Raw genomic sequence first — 12,547 nt, 5'->3', positions numbered from 1 at the left:
ACTTCCCTTTTTCTAAAAATATTGACTGAAAAGTCAGCAAAAATACCCTCTATTGCCACCTGTCAGCTGACAGAATTGTGGCTCCCTGTCAGACAGGCTTCATTTCAAGGCAAGCCACTAACACAGGACTTAGAGCCCTGACGGATGACCTCCTGCTAGAAGCAAGGAAAAATCTCTGAAATTCATCCTACTGGATTTCTTTGCAGGATTTGACACTGTTGATCAGCAAATACTTCTGTCCCACTTCCAAGAGATTAATGGAGTGGACTAAAACTGTTCTGCTTCCTCCTTCGTACCAAATACATGGGAATTATTATGAGCAGCTGACACTATGTCTTCATAATATATAATCTGCATACTGCCATATAGGTCAACCATCTCTCAATCATTATTCATTACCTCTATAAAATCTTCAGTATACAATTGCATAAAAGTTTGGAGAAGGAAGAGAGGTCTCAACTGATTTAGAACTGAACAGAAAACATCCAATAGTCCTGGTTTCCCCTTTATTAGCTTTTCTTACACATACAGGGGGAAAAAAAGAACTAAAAAAACCCGACATCATCTGATACCTCCAGAAATTAGTAAATTATCTTCCTCTGAAGAAAAATTCTGCCATTTTAGCTCTAGGGGGACAGAAAAGTTTGAGAGGCCTGTTTTTCCTCTTAACGGGGTACAGAAGCAATTTCAACTATTGCAAAAATTGTAAAGTTGAACTTCTGAAGAGAAATTGAGACCCAATATTAAATAAACATTTAAACATTTAACATTTTCAATCATTTAACATTAACACTTTAAACATTTGTAATGTTGACCTCAAACTGACCTTACAAAAACCTGCACTGTCCAAAGCACCTTCGCTCAAAAATGATCCAAGCTGGGATTTCTGCTTTCACTCTTTTATGGTTTTGACACAGAAAATCAGAAAATCGGGGATGAGGTTTGAATTGTTGACATGATCTGTCTCCCACACTTGGCTAATTTATATACTGCAAGTATGGTATGTGATACTAGAAATCTGGGAAATTAGGAACATTTTAATCTACATTTTCTTGTTTGGTATCATTACATCAGTAAATCTCTTTTAATAACAGATTATTCCTTATAAATGAAGGGCAAGATTAGTATTTGTAGTTGCTTTTTATCTTAAAACTACAAGGCAAGAGGGCGAAGGAGGAAGAATTATATTTTACAAGCATGTGGTGTGTTTTTACCTTCCACTAGGTTCATGCCAGGGATTCTCTCACCTTTTGGGGGCCCATTATCCACAGGTCTGAATTCCCTTTTGCACAGCTATAATCTAACCCTAAATTTCCTCATACTGACAGCACACCATGTACTCGGAGTACTGATATTAACAACACGTGTCAGTGCTGTTCTCCCATCACCTCAGTGCCTCCTCAGGACTGCATTTCAAACCCAGATCCATCCATGAAACCACATTTTCCTTTGTCAAAGTGTTGCATCTTTATCCCTGAGGACTCAAAATACCTCCATACGTATGGATTTTGAAAGTCCTGGGGCCAGGCTGGGGTAGAAGAGGGATAGAATAGGGCTCTGCAACTTAATTTCTATATCCCTTCAACCCTTCAGCATTTCCATTCTGCATCCTATCCCTTTTCTCAAGCCCTGACACAATAAGAGGAGGACTTTGTTCCGTTCCTTGCCATGCCTCGCAAAGATGTTTTGTTTTGTTTTAAAACTCCCTGATGTTTAGGAGACAGCAGCAGTGAAAATATCCAGAATCCGGTAATTTTCATTCAGCAGCTCACCTAAGGACATTCACTACCCCAAAGTGGACACATACATCTTTTTCAAAATCCCAATAGCAAATCATTATTTACTCATATACACAAGCAGTTACAAACAAGCATAAGCCAGCTGTAAAGGAACATTCATTTTTGCAATAACCATGGAATGATTTGTTGTTTCTGCACGTCTCTCTAAATATATGAATTTCATTTGTACACAGTAAGTGCTTGTTAGAAAAAAGAAAGCTACAACTCACAAGGAAGGTCAATCACTACTTTTATTACATATTCGTGATATTTCCCATTGAAAACAGCTAACTCCTTAGAAAATGTTTTTGGGACCACGGTTGATCATTCAAACAATAAAACACTTCATGCATTTTGAACATTTCACTTGCCAATGACAACTCCTTCCTCTGTTTTGCCTAGAGATATATAGAGCTGTAATAGAGTTCAGAAAGCCCCTAGCAGCTGCGTGCTGCCATTCAGACCTGAAAGATTCCGTGTTGTGATAAAAATTAATGTTCTTTGACATCCTCTGGGATTTTTGGTGCCTTGGGAACAGCTAATGAAGGAATACAACCTTTTCAGACTATAACGCTGATTTTTGGACTCTAAGATGCAGACACATGTGGTATATGCATGGCCTGTCTAATGTCAGCAGTAAGGCTTCTAGACCCAAGTGCCAAAAGACTCTGCCTTCATGTGTTTTAATTATCTCCCATAGAAAGCCTTTAACTAAATAGACTAAATACATTTTAATGTATATTTAATTAAATAGCTACTCTTGCCTTATATTTCAGAATTTTTAGAAAACAACAACAATTAAACACACAGATCTTCTTAAAACCCATTAAGCTATAATGCTGCAAAATCCTTGTTTCATTTGCAACAGAAAACATTTTAATCAGGCATATTAAGTCACACATATTTTACTTCCTTAGATACTCAAAATAGTCTTCACAGCTGGTGCATCTTGTGGAAATTTTTTAGGAAGACAGAACGCCAAGACTTTATGAGCCATCTTAGACTCAGCTTAGACTTAGGCATAGACACATGGCTCAAAATGGGAACCAGAACAACCAGTGTGCTGAGCAGAAAGCCACGGGAGAATTATCAAGGTTTCTTCATTAGGTTACAGTGAAAAGAGTGCAAAGTGTCCAAAGACAAGTGGCAAGTTCACAAATTTTACACAGCACAGTTATAGTCATAAAACTACGTAACAAACACCTAACAAAATCCTTCTGTTAGTAATATGTAAAAACAATATTTTTGCAGATGCAACCATATGTAAAGTTATGGTGAACTGTCAATCCTTTATTTTAATATAGACTTTGAAAAAAAAAAAGTTCTGAGGCAGGAGATATTTCCATGATACAGGAGATGAAATAAAAAGTGATCTGGTGAAAACGTCATGATCTCTGCCTCCAGTAAAAGAGAGGAGGGTTTAAGCTTGAGAAATTTTTAATTTAAAAAATACTGGAAACAGTTTTTGGATCCACATGAATTGACACAGGCTACCACAATGGGGTAATTGTGTACAAAAGCTTAAAAACAGAAGAAAGAAGAAAAAGGAAAGAAAAAAATATTTATGCAGAAAGCCAATCCCTAGGCTTTAATATGGCACAGTACCACCACAAAGAGAAAAAAAAAAATTCACCCTAATATTATAATGTATGTTTCAAATGCAGACAGCCTTTGATCTTATTTAAATTTAAGATAGGTGCTGTCTGCAACAGTAACTTCTGAACTATGCATGTTTCAGAACTTAATTCAATGTGGATATTTTTTTGATATCTCAAAATGTACACTGTTGTCCAGAAGTTTGTGCCTCAGTGACACTGTCAGAATGCCAACTGTATTCTAAGTTGAGAAGACAAATATAATAGCTCCACTCTTACAAGTTTTAATTCACAAAAAGTATTTCTATAAATAGCAAAGAGTTAACAGATTTGTGCAGTGTTAGAAAATATGTTCAAATTTTGAGACAGTGGCAATGATCATCTCTGACAGAGATACATCTACTGCGGAACCATTAAGCATATTGGCGTAACGGCATCACTAATAATTCATTTAAATCATATATTTGTTTTTTCTGCAGCTTTTAAGTTACGTATGCAACAACTTGCTAAACAGATCCCGTTTTTGAATATGTATTTATATGTATGAATAGAATTTGTCATACAATACGTATGATTTAATTGTGGTTAAATTGGAATTAGAAGCAACTTAACACACCTGCAATATGTCAGTTATAATACACGGAAATGCAGAAAGACAGTATTCTGGAGTGAATTTTCAGCAGGCTCTGAAATCTTAATTGCACCCGCAAGGTTTCAGAGTGCTTCTGCTTGCAGCATGAAAAATGAATGTACTCATAGAGTTTGAGGCCTCAGTTAAGGAAGCCAGTTGAAAATCTGGCCCTCTCCATTTTGGGTCTGGTTAGGGAAATAAGAAGAGACTAAAGTTCCAAATGGAGAATCATAATTCATAACTGCTGTCTTTTCCATATTTCTACACACAGGATAAGTGAAGAAACTGTCAGCATATGCCAATTCTTACCACAAAAAAAAAAAAAAAAAGCTATTTTAAAGTACAGGAAAGTAACTGCAGTGAAAATCTACATATGGAAGTCCTGCATAATTGTGAATTGCTGCTACCAATTCAGAAAACTCTAAGTAGTAGCTGTTGGCAAACACTATTTTGTATCTTTGAAGTAATTCAAGATTTTTCAGGATAATTTCTTTATTTTTTTTTTCCTTGAACATAGAGAACATTAAATTGATGTCTTACTGTTTGGCTGAAGATAACTTTAATTCAAACCAAGTGGCACTATGCACCACTCAAAACTAAAGATGCACATAAAATTTCATCTGTGCCTTTACTGCTCACTTCTGCCTGCTAAAGGTTTTGATCATGGAACTTTTCTTATGCTGAGGATCAGGCAAATGCTATGATACCATGATTCTACATATTGACAACAGGTAGCTATTTGGGAAATGTTAGAACTGAAACATTAGTGCTGCCCCCCAATTAAAGTAGGTAGGCTTTAGTCAAATATGTGATGATCAAACTGGGAAATAGATATCAAAGAAACACAACCACAAATCGACACTCCTACACAAATACCAAATCCTACAGACCCTGAACTATCAAACACCGATGCTGACTAAATTTAAATGCTACGTTGCATACAATCACAGGAGGGCAGTCATTGTGTCGATAAAGTGGATTAATACCAACCATAATTTCTCACATTGTGCCCACTCAATGAAGAGGAGACTCAATTCAGGTTTATTTAGTTCCAAAAGCCTGATATGAAAGATTGGTTGATCTGCCTCTTCCAACTGCACAAAAATCAGCTAATGCCGAATCCATCTTAGCTCAGAACATTATTATAAACAGATCATTTATTTGATTTTCCATAACAGAGACATTCAATCAACTGCCTGAGCTGGAAACTAGCAGAGGGGAAAGACTAGATACAGATAAAAGAAGTAACTTGAACAAATCTAGCCCTTTAGGTGCATTGAGACCTCTTTTCCTGTTCTCATCCTAACCCTAGCACTGTCTTCACATTGAAGGAAGGTGGAGGTCATTCACTCCTGGTGGAAATATCAGGTGGGGAATGTATCTCCAGACAATGAGCCAGGAATACTAAAAGATAGCCAGCAATCACAGGGTGGGTTGTTTTTTTTTAAAAAAAAAAAAAAAAAAAAAATCACAGAAATAACAGCATTGCGTTTCAAACTACCAGAGAGCTTAAAATTAGTTGTTATTACTGTAACATAATGAACTGGCTTTCTCTAAAGAATTAATTCTGTAAACCCTTCAGCCCTATCTTTCATCAAGTTAGACTTCCATTTTATATATTAGTCACACTGTGTTCAGGTGGTGTTACATTGAAGTAAGAGGTGTATCAAACATTAAACACATAATAGTGTTTTATTCTGTCTTCTCTCAAAGATGACTTTGGGAGATCCAACTAAGTTATTGCCTTTGGCTTATTTTGCCCATCGAATCTTTGTAACTGTGAGAGCAAGGAAAAACTGGAGAGCACTGTTCTGCTCGTAAGAGAAGTTTACATTCTGCTGCGATCACAGAACTGCAGGATCTAAAATAATCTGCAAAACCGTTCTTCCCCAAAGCTTTCTTTGAAACTGCATGGATAAAAAAAGTCTCAGAAAGAGAAACAGCTGTATCAACTCAAGAGTATAGATAATGCAAACAAAAAAAAAATTTTTTTCTGTGAGGATGAAGGATTTTCTAGAATATATTTATAGGAGTATGGCATAATTTACCAGTGTTTATATACTCTGAGCCCAAATTTTATCTATGGACAAGGCTGCAACACCTAACAAATCCAAACAGGAATAAAAGATTCCCATCAAATCTCAGAAGCATGATAACTTGGAGATGAATCATCTGATTCTTACTTTCAAACAAGGAAGCCTTCTTAGCTTCTTAAGCACAAATCCAATTTATATTAAATGTTTCTTTTCACAGTAACTCTTTCCTTCCATTTATTATTTATGTTTTTCTCACTGCTCCCTCTGTTGCATCACTTGTTTCTGTACACAGCCAGCCCCTGTTAAATTCCTGCTGAGCAGAGGATGACATTTTTTCATTCTTCATGTAGTTTCAACAATCTCTCAGATTCTCAAGCGCATTCAAGAAGGCTGTTTTTTTTCTCTACAGGTTATTTGATCAAGGTAAGAGATCTATAACCTCAGCAATTTTCCCTCTGCTCCCTGCAACACCACCACCACCACCTTCCCCAGCTATAATAGGTTTTGATGTTTTAACTCAATGAAATTTAGGGATCCTTTTTCTCGAGTAGTTCTATTTTAGTTTTCTCATTCAGGAAGAGATCTGAAACAGTCCGTGAAGACTCTTTTCCAATAGCCATCAACTAGAGAAGAACTGGCTCCCAGGTTGTGATGTGACTATGAGTACACCCGCATATATGCTGACAAAAAATAGTACCTAGAGCCACGAAGTGTCTCAAAAAAGCAGAATTTCAAAAGACAAGTGCATCTATTCTCTATTTTGAACATTTTTAGTTATTAGGTCATGTGTCACCAAGACCAGCAGATTCTGCAGAATACCAAAGTGGCCCAGAAAGCAACAGTGAACTGGAGAAATTAAACTGAAAATAAAGCTATCTGTGCCCAGAAATTTAAGATGTTCACCACTGAATACTAAAGGCCTCTTCCATAACATGTTGTGAGAAATAAAAATAATAATCTTTACTAAAATGTGTGTTCATATAAAATTTCTCCTTCACACTTTATTGGTTTTTTCCCAGAAATCAAGATCTATACAACTCAGAATTCAAATGATAGTTTTGTTTAGAAAAAACCCAAACACTTTATTTGTTCTTCCTCCCACTTTATTGTTAAAAAAATTGTAAGAGGTTTTATAAGAAATAAAACTATACTCGTAATGCATTTCCTATGCTCATTAACAGGACTTACAGCTACTTCATGGGAACAGGGGAGAGGGTATGAGAAGTATGCCTTCTCCTACAGGTGCATGAAATCAGAGATATCAAAGCCTTCTAAAAAAGTGAGGCTCCCAGCTGACAAACTTGCCAAACCATAAAGAACAAGACTCAGTCTGTCACCAAAGCCTGTAAGACTTATTTCAATTGTTCACAAAGCTACAAATGCAAAGGAATCACTGATCTGACAAAAGCCTCTGGACACTACAGGAAAACAAATAAATGAAGAGACAAAAGTAGTTAATGTACATTAGGGCTGGAAAACACACGGGGTTAGCATTGTAGTAATAAGGTGCTACTGCCATATAATTGCTTTTCTGACTATATCCAGACATAGTTAAATCACAAAACATCACAGACAGAAAGACCTAGTAGCTCTTCCAGTCCATTCTCCTGCCAGTGAAGATGATTGTAAGATAACTCATCTGTATTTGTATCAGATAAAAGATCCACTGCTACAGGCAGTGTGGGGGGTCTGGTTTCCATCCAGCCCAAGACTTTAAACAAAATATAACTGGAAATTCATTTTGGTCAAAACCGCAAAAGTCTCACAACAGATACAGACCTTAGACTTTCCTATAATGCTTGGAGTAGTCCTGCCAGACAAACACACAGATCTGAGACAGAAATGAAATATCTGAAGGCAAGGCAGAGGTTATAACTGTTGTGTATTACTAAAATTTTTCCAAATATAATGAGTGAAACATTAGTAAAACCTGTCTATCACTGACAATATAGCTTAACAGACTTCTTCCGGTAAAACAGTGTATGCCAACAAAAGTAAGACAGGTTTTACTGATTCTATATCTTTACTGATTCTGTATCTTCCCATTTTCTAAGTTCTCTGGCAAAAAATGATTTAAGCATGTTCACTTCTAAGGATTTATAAACATGCATACCAAATGGACTAGCTAGGATGACCATGATATGATCTGCAATACACAAATCAAGTTAAGAGCTTCATTTAGAAGAAGGGTAGTTTTAACTTTTTACTGTATCATATAGTTTTTAAAGAACTGTAGCACATTAAAAGCATAAAGAAACTAAATTATAACACTTACTGTTCTTATATTATGAGACCAAGTTAGTATTAAAGCAGCAATACTACAAGGATTTGTCTTTCTATTTCAAGTAAGTTTTAAGATATGAAGATGATATATGATAAGAAAATATTGTTACCAAGGATTTTGGCAGTAAAGGAACTAAGGCTAGAAGTCAGTTTTGACAATTCTTTGAATCTAAAAGACCTATAAGTACTAAAATGTCATCTGTCTATCCATGCGAGATTTAGGTTTGGCAGTATTTCAAAATGAAAAAACATTCTTTGTTATATGTTTTCCCTATGACAATATATTTTCAAAGCTGTCTAAGAGGCCATATTCTCTTGAGGAGTACAGTAAGATGTATATGTGTTACAGAAATATTTGCAGAAAAAATCTAAGTTTGAATACTCCCAACAATCAATGGGTCAAACTGTGGATAAAAGCACAAAGTGTGGAATTTATTGTCAAGAGCTGGCACTTAAATATTTCAAATCATTTCTTCAGTTTAAAGATTCATTGTTCTGTTTAAGCTAAATTTAACAAACCCTTTGGAAGCTAACCTGATTATCTCCATATAAATCTGTCTACTGTTAAGTAATGTCATTATCATGCCTCTCCCCCTTTTTCTTTTTTCTTTTTTTTTTATATTATGGACTATTCCAGATATAGGTCTGGAAAATGGAGCTGTTTGGCTCATAGGGCTATTTTTTTTAATGCTTTAAAAATAAAAAAAGAGAGAGAAAAGGTTATAAAAGGAAGTAAGACAAGGAGAGCACTAATTGCTCATCCCTGACCTCTTCCAAACCACTGCAAAACTGATAAAAATTGCTTGAGCTGTTTCTTATGCAGTGCAGCTTTGGCCTTTTTCAATAGCCACAGGGGTATCAATACCCCCTTTAAAGCTGGGGCTACACACGGAATAATAAAAGATCTGTAATTCTTTTTTTTTTTTTTTTTTTTTAAAGATGAAAACAAATGATCTTTAATTTACATTAAAAAAAAATCCTGTGAAAAGATTATTCATTAACTGTAGTTGCTGATCAGTCCAACTATGGTGAATTCTGCCAACTGTGCTCAGCTGATAAAGACATTAAAATAACAAGAAATTACTACATGTAATTTTCTGAGTACTTACACATTCTTGGATTTGAATGCTTCAGCAAAGTGCTGCACACTCTGAAGAGAAGCAAGGTCTAAGGTCATTGCTTCTACCTTGGCTTTATGCTGGAGCAAGAGAAAATTAAAAAAAAAAAAAAGATAAATAACAGCAAGTTTAGTTCACAGTATCATGTTACAGTACATGTGTTATGAAACTTGTCTGATTCCCTTGTTTAACATTATAACCCCTAAGTGAATACAAATCATCAAAAAGAATTGACGAGCACAACATTTAGTGCCAAAAGTAGCATTGCAATTTTGTGGTTCTGCTAAAAACATACACTAATGTAACACGGCTTTATATAATACAGTGAATTGACACAAGGTAGTGTTAAGGTTAATATATCTTTTTTTCTTCTATTTTGCTGGTGAAACTTATGTAACTCATGAAATAAAAAGTAGAGTAAGCACTATTCTTAATGCATGGAGTATTTTATATACCATACCAGTAGAAAAATGCCCACTTGAATTCAAACTTGCACGTATTAATCCAAAACAATCTGTTATTCAGAGCAGGTGATACAAAAGACAGTACAAAATTAGTATAAAACCCAACTGATCAGCCTACACACTTTTTCATATAGTAAGAGTTTACGAGTGCATAATATCTTCTAAAGAAATTATGTATGTACTTAAAACCAACTTTTCACCTAGAAGAGGACGTGCAGTCCCACAAAATGACAGGTTAACATGAAGGTGCTATACCTTAGGCACAACCAAAACAGCTCTTCTCAGTATTTTCAGCTTTAAGATCCCTGTTCTCACATCTTTTGAAATGCTTACACTTCAAATCTCAGGACAAAATGAAGCAAAAATCTCTTTTAATTGGAACCACTAAAGTGAAAGTCATCACAGAATCGAGTAGACTGCGGTTCCTTCGAGCCACAGTTCTGAACAAGCTTTCATTTGACTGCAGCTCTTGTCTGCAGCACATCATCCAGCAGTTTTCTTTAGGTCTTCCTATACTTTAAGATACCTATGATCCTCTGCAAAATAGTAACCACCATGACATATAAGTCACGTAGATACCCTAAGGAATTCTGAACATGTGTATATGTGCTCACCCTCACTTTAAGACTCACTGCTGCCCTTCACCACCTAAACTCTCTGGGACACAAAAGAAGGCTGGCAAAAGCCCTGTACTTCCCCCAAAACGTGTTAACTTCCGTCTGCTCTGCTTAGCTAATTCAACAAAGAAGAAATTAAATGGACCCTTCATGTAATTCCAACATGCTACCTATGCTTATGTATAGTTCAGACTGGACATTAGCACCACTAAAAGAAAAAGATGGAGCAGATACCGTGGTACTATGCAATCAAAGGCAGGATTTCAGTGGAGAGGCGATAGGAGCATTGTTAGCACCATGGTGCAACGGGGGATCTACTGTGCTTACAAGGATATACAGTGAGCATTTCTGGCGGAACAAAAAGGAAGCAGCACGCGTGCCAGCGCAGGAGGAAACCAAGAAGAGTGCTCCCATTGTCTCCCAAGCTCAAGCAGTTCATCTGATCTCTGTGTTTCATTACATCTGGTACTTTTCTCCCTACATCTGTTCTCTATTTTGCTAGCACCCATTCTGCCTGCTACAATTACCTTACAGGTTGGGTTTAAACAGAATGTCACTCAAATTCCTTCTGTCCCACTCCAGCCAGACTTGTCAGGACAGCAAAATAAATACAACTAAAATTTCAACAGGTTCCGTTCCCATAGGAAGTATCACTTGTTGGAGTCTGAAAATGCTAAACCAAACTTTGTTACGAAGACTTTTTTTACCCTTACAAGATGCACATCATTCTCGAATTCATTTTGCCCCACTGAGTAAATATTTTCTTCTGTTTGATGGTCAGAGACTTGAGAAAGGCTGGCTGCCTTGCATTATGCAACAGAGCTCCATAACAACTCCTCTTCAGCTTTGGAGTTCAAAGCTCTTTACTTAATCGAGAAGTAGCATGCATAGCCTGGTTTATTTAGCTGCTGCTTTCCTCAGTTGAAACATTCTTTTGTCTCTCCCAGGGGTAAAAGGACAAGAATGCTACAAATACAGGGACATAAAGGGGGTCAAAAAAAATAATAATCAAGTAGTTCAACAGACCGTACCACAAGCTGTTAGCTACTGTCCTCTTGGGGACACACTCAAGTCCACACAATATTACTCAGGTAATACTTTGCCTCTTGGGGTCACGTGTTAGGCTTCTCCTAATGATTCCAGGAACAGAAGAGAGGTGTCTGTGTATTTCAGATCCAAAAGAAAAAAAAAAAGTGTGATGCCTTCAAAACACTTTCAGAAATACAGTTTAAACAGACTACAATTGGCCTGGATTTGTAGATTAATATATTGAAAATGTAAAAATCAGAAATTTAAAAATCAGAAATAAATTACTGAAAGTGATAAATGGTTGACTGTTAGATAGCAAATGTAAACTATAATTATGTTTCTTCTGTACCAGTTCCATCAACAAAATGAGAGCACCTTTCTATTCATACTTTACTTACTTCAGTCAGTAAGATGATTTAGTTAAAATATTTTAACACTACTTCTCCTTTTTTTCTGTAAGCTTTGATATACATACAGTTACAGAAAAAGACAAATAAAACATTTGTTAAGAAATTCAGGAAACTGTATCTAAAATGACCTGAAAAAGAAAAAATGGAGAAGGAAAAATGGATGGTTTTAGTAATTTTCTGCATTGAATAGGTCAGGAAAGGCAAATGGCAAAATACATTTTTTTTCAACTTTCTCCCTGCTTTTCCTTTTTAAAAACCTGATGGTAACAGTCTGCATTTCCTTCACATACACACAGTACATACTGAGCACAGAGACAACCATTTGCTCTGTTTTCCTCATAGGAGAAACTGGAGCATGTGACGCCCAAAGGGCTCAGATCAGAACTTGCCACCTCAGCTTTGGAAGGCATGCAAAAAGCCAAGCGTGAGTATTTTCCCCAACCAGTAACTGGGGGAGGAATCAGTTTACATACCATGATCTTACACAAGTTCCCCAACTTTTCTGTTTCAGATTCTCCTTTTTGAACTGAGCTTCAAGCACCTCTTACTCCACAAAGGCATTTTGTAGACAGTCAGTTTCTACTAT

The 12,547-nt window shown here is 36.2% G+C and overlaps 1 protein-coding gene across 2 annotated transcripts in view; it reads right to left on the bottom strand.

The window, feature by feature from the left end:
• WWOX (WW domain containing oxidoreductase) overlaps window positions 1–12,547 on the bottom strand; it is a 529,888-nt gene that overhangs the window by 407,402 nt on the left and 109,939 nt on the right. For both annotated transcript variants that reach the window (XM_074912958.1, XM_074912959.1), the window contains one exon: window positions 9,433–9,521. In XM_074912958.1, the coding sequence (XP_074769059.1) occupies window positions 9,433–9,521 (89 nt within the window). The remainder of the gene's footprint in view (window positions 1–9,432; window positions 9,522–12,547) is intronic.

Source organism: Athene noctua, chromosome 9 (assembly GCF_965140245.1).
Source record: "Athene noctua chromosome 9, bAthNoc1.hap1.1, whole genome shotgun sequence".
NCBI classification, from domain to species: Eukaryota; Metazoa; Chordata; class Aves; order Strigiformes; family Strigidae; genus Athene; species Athene noctua.
This window is presented reverse-complemented; position numbering and strand designations above follow the sequence as displayed.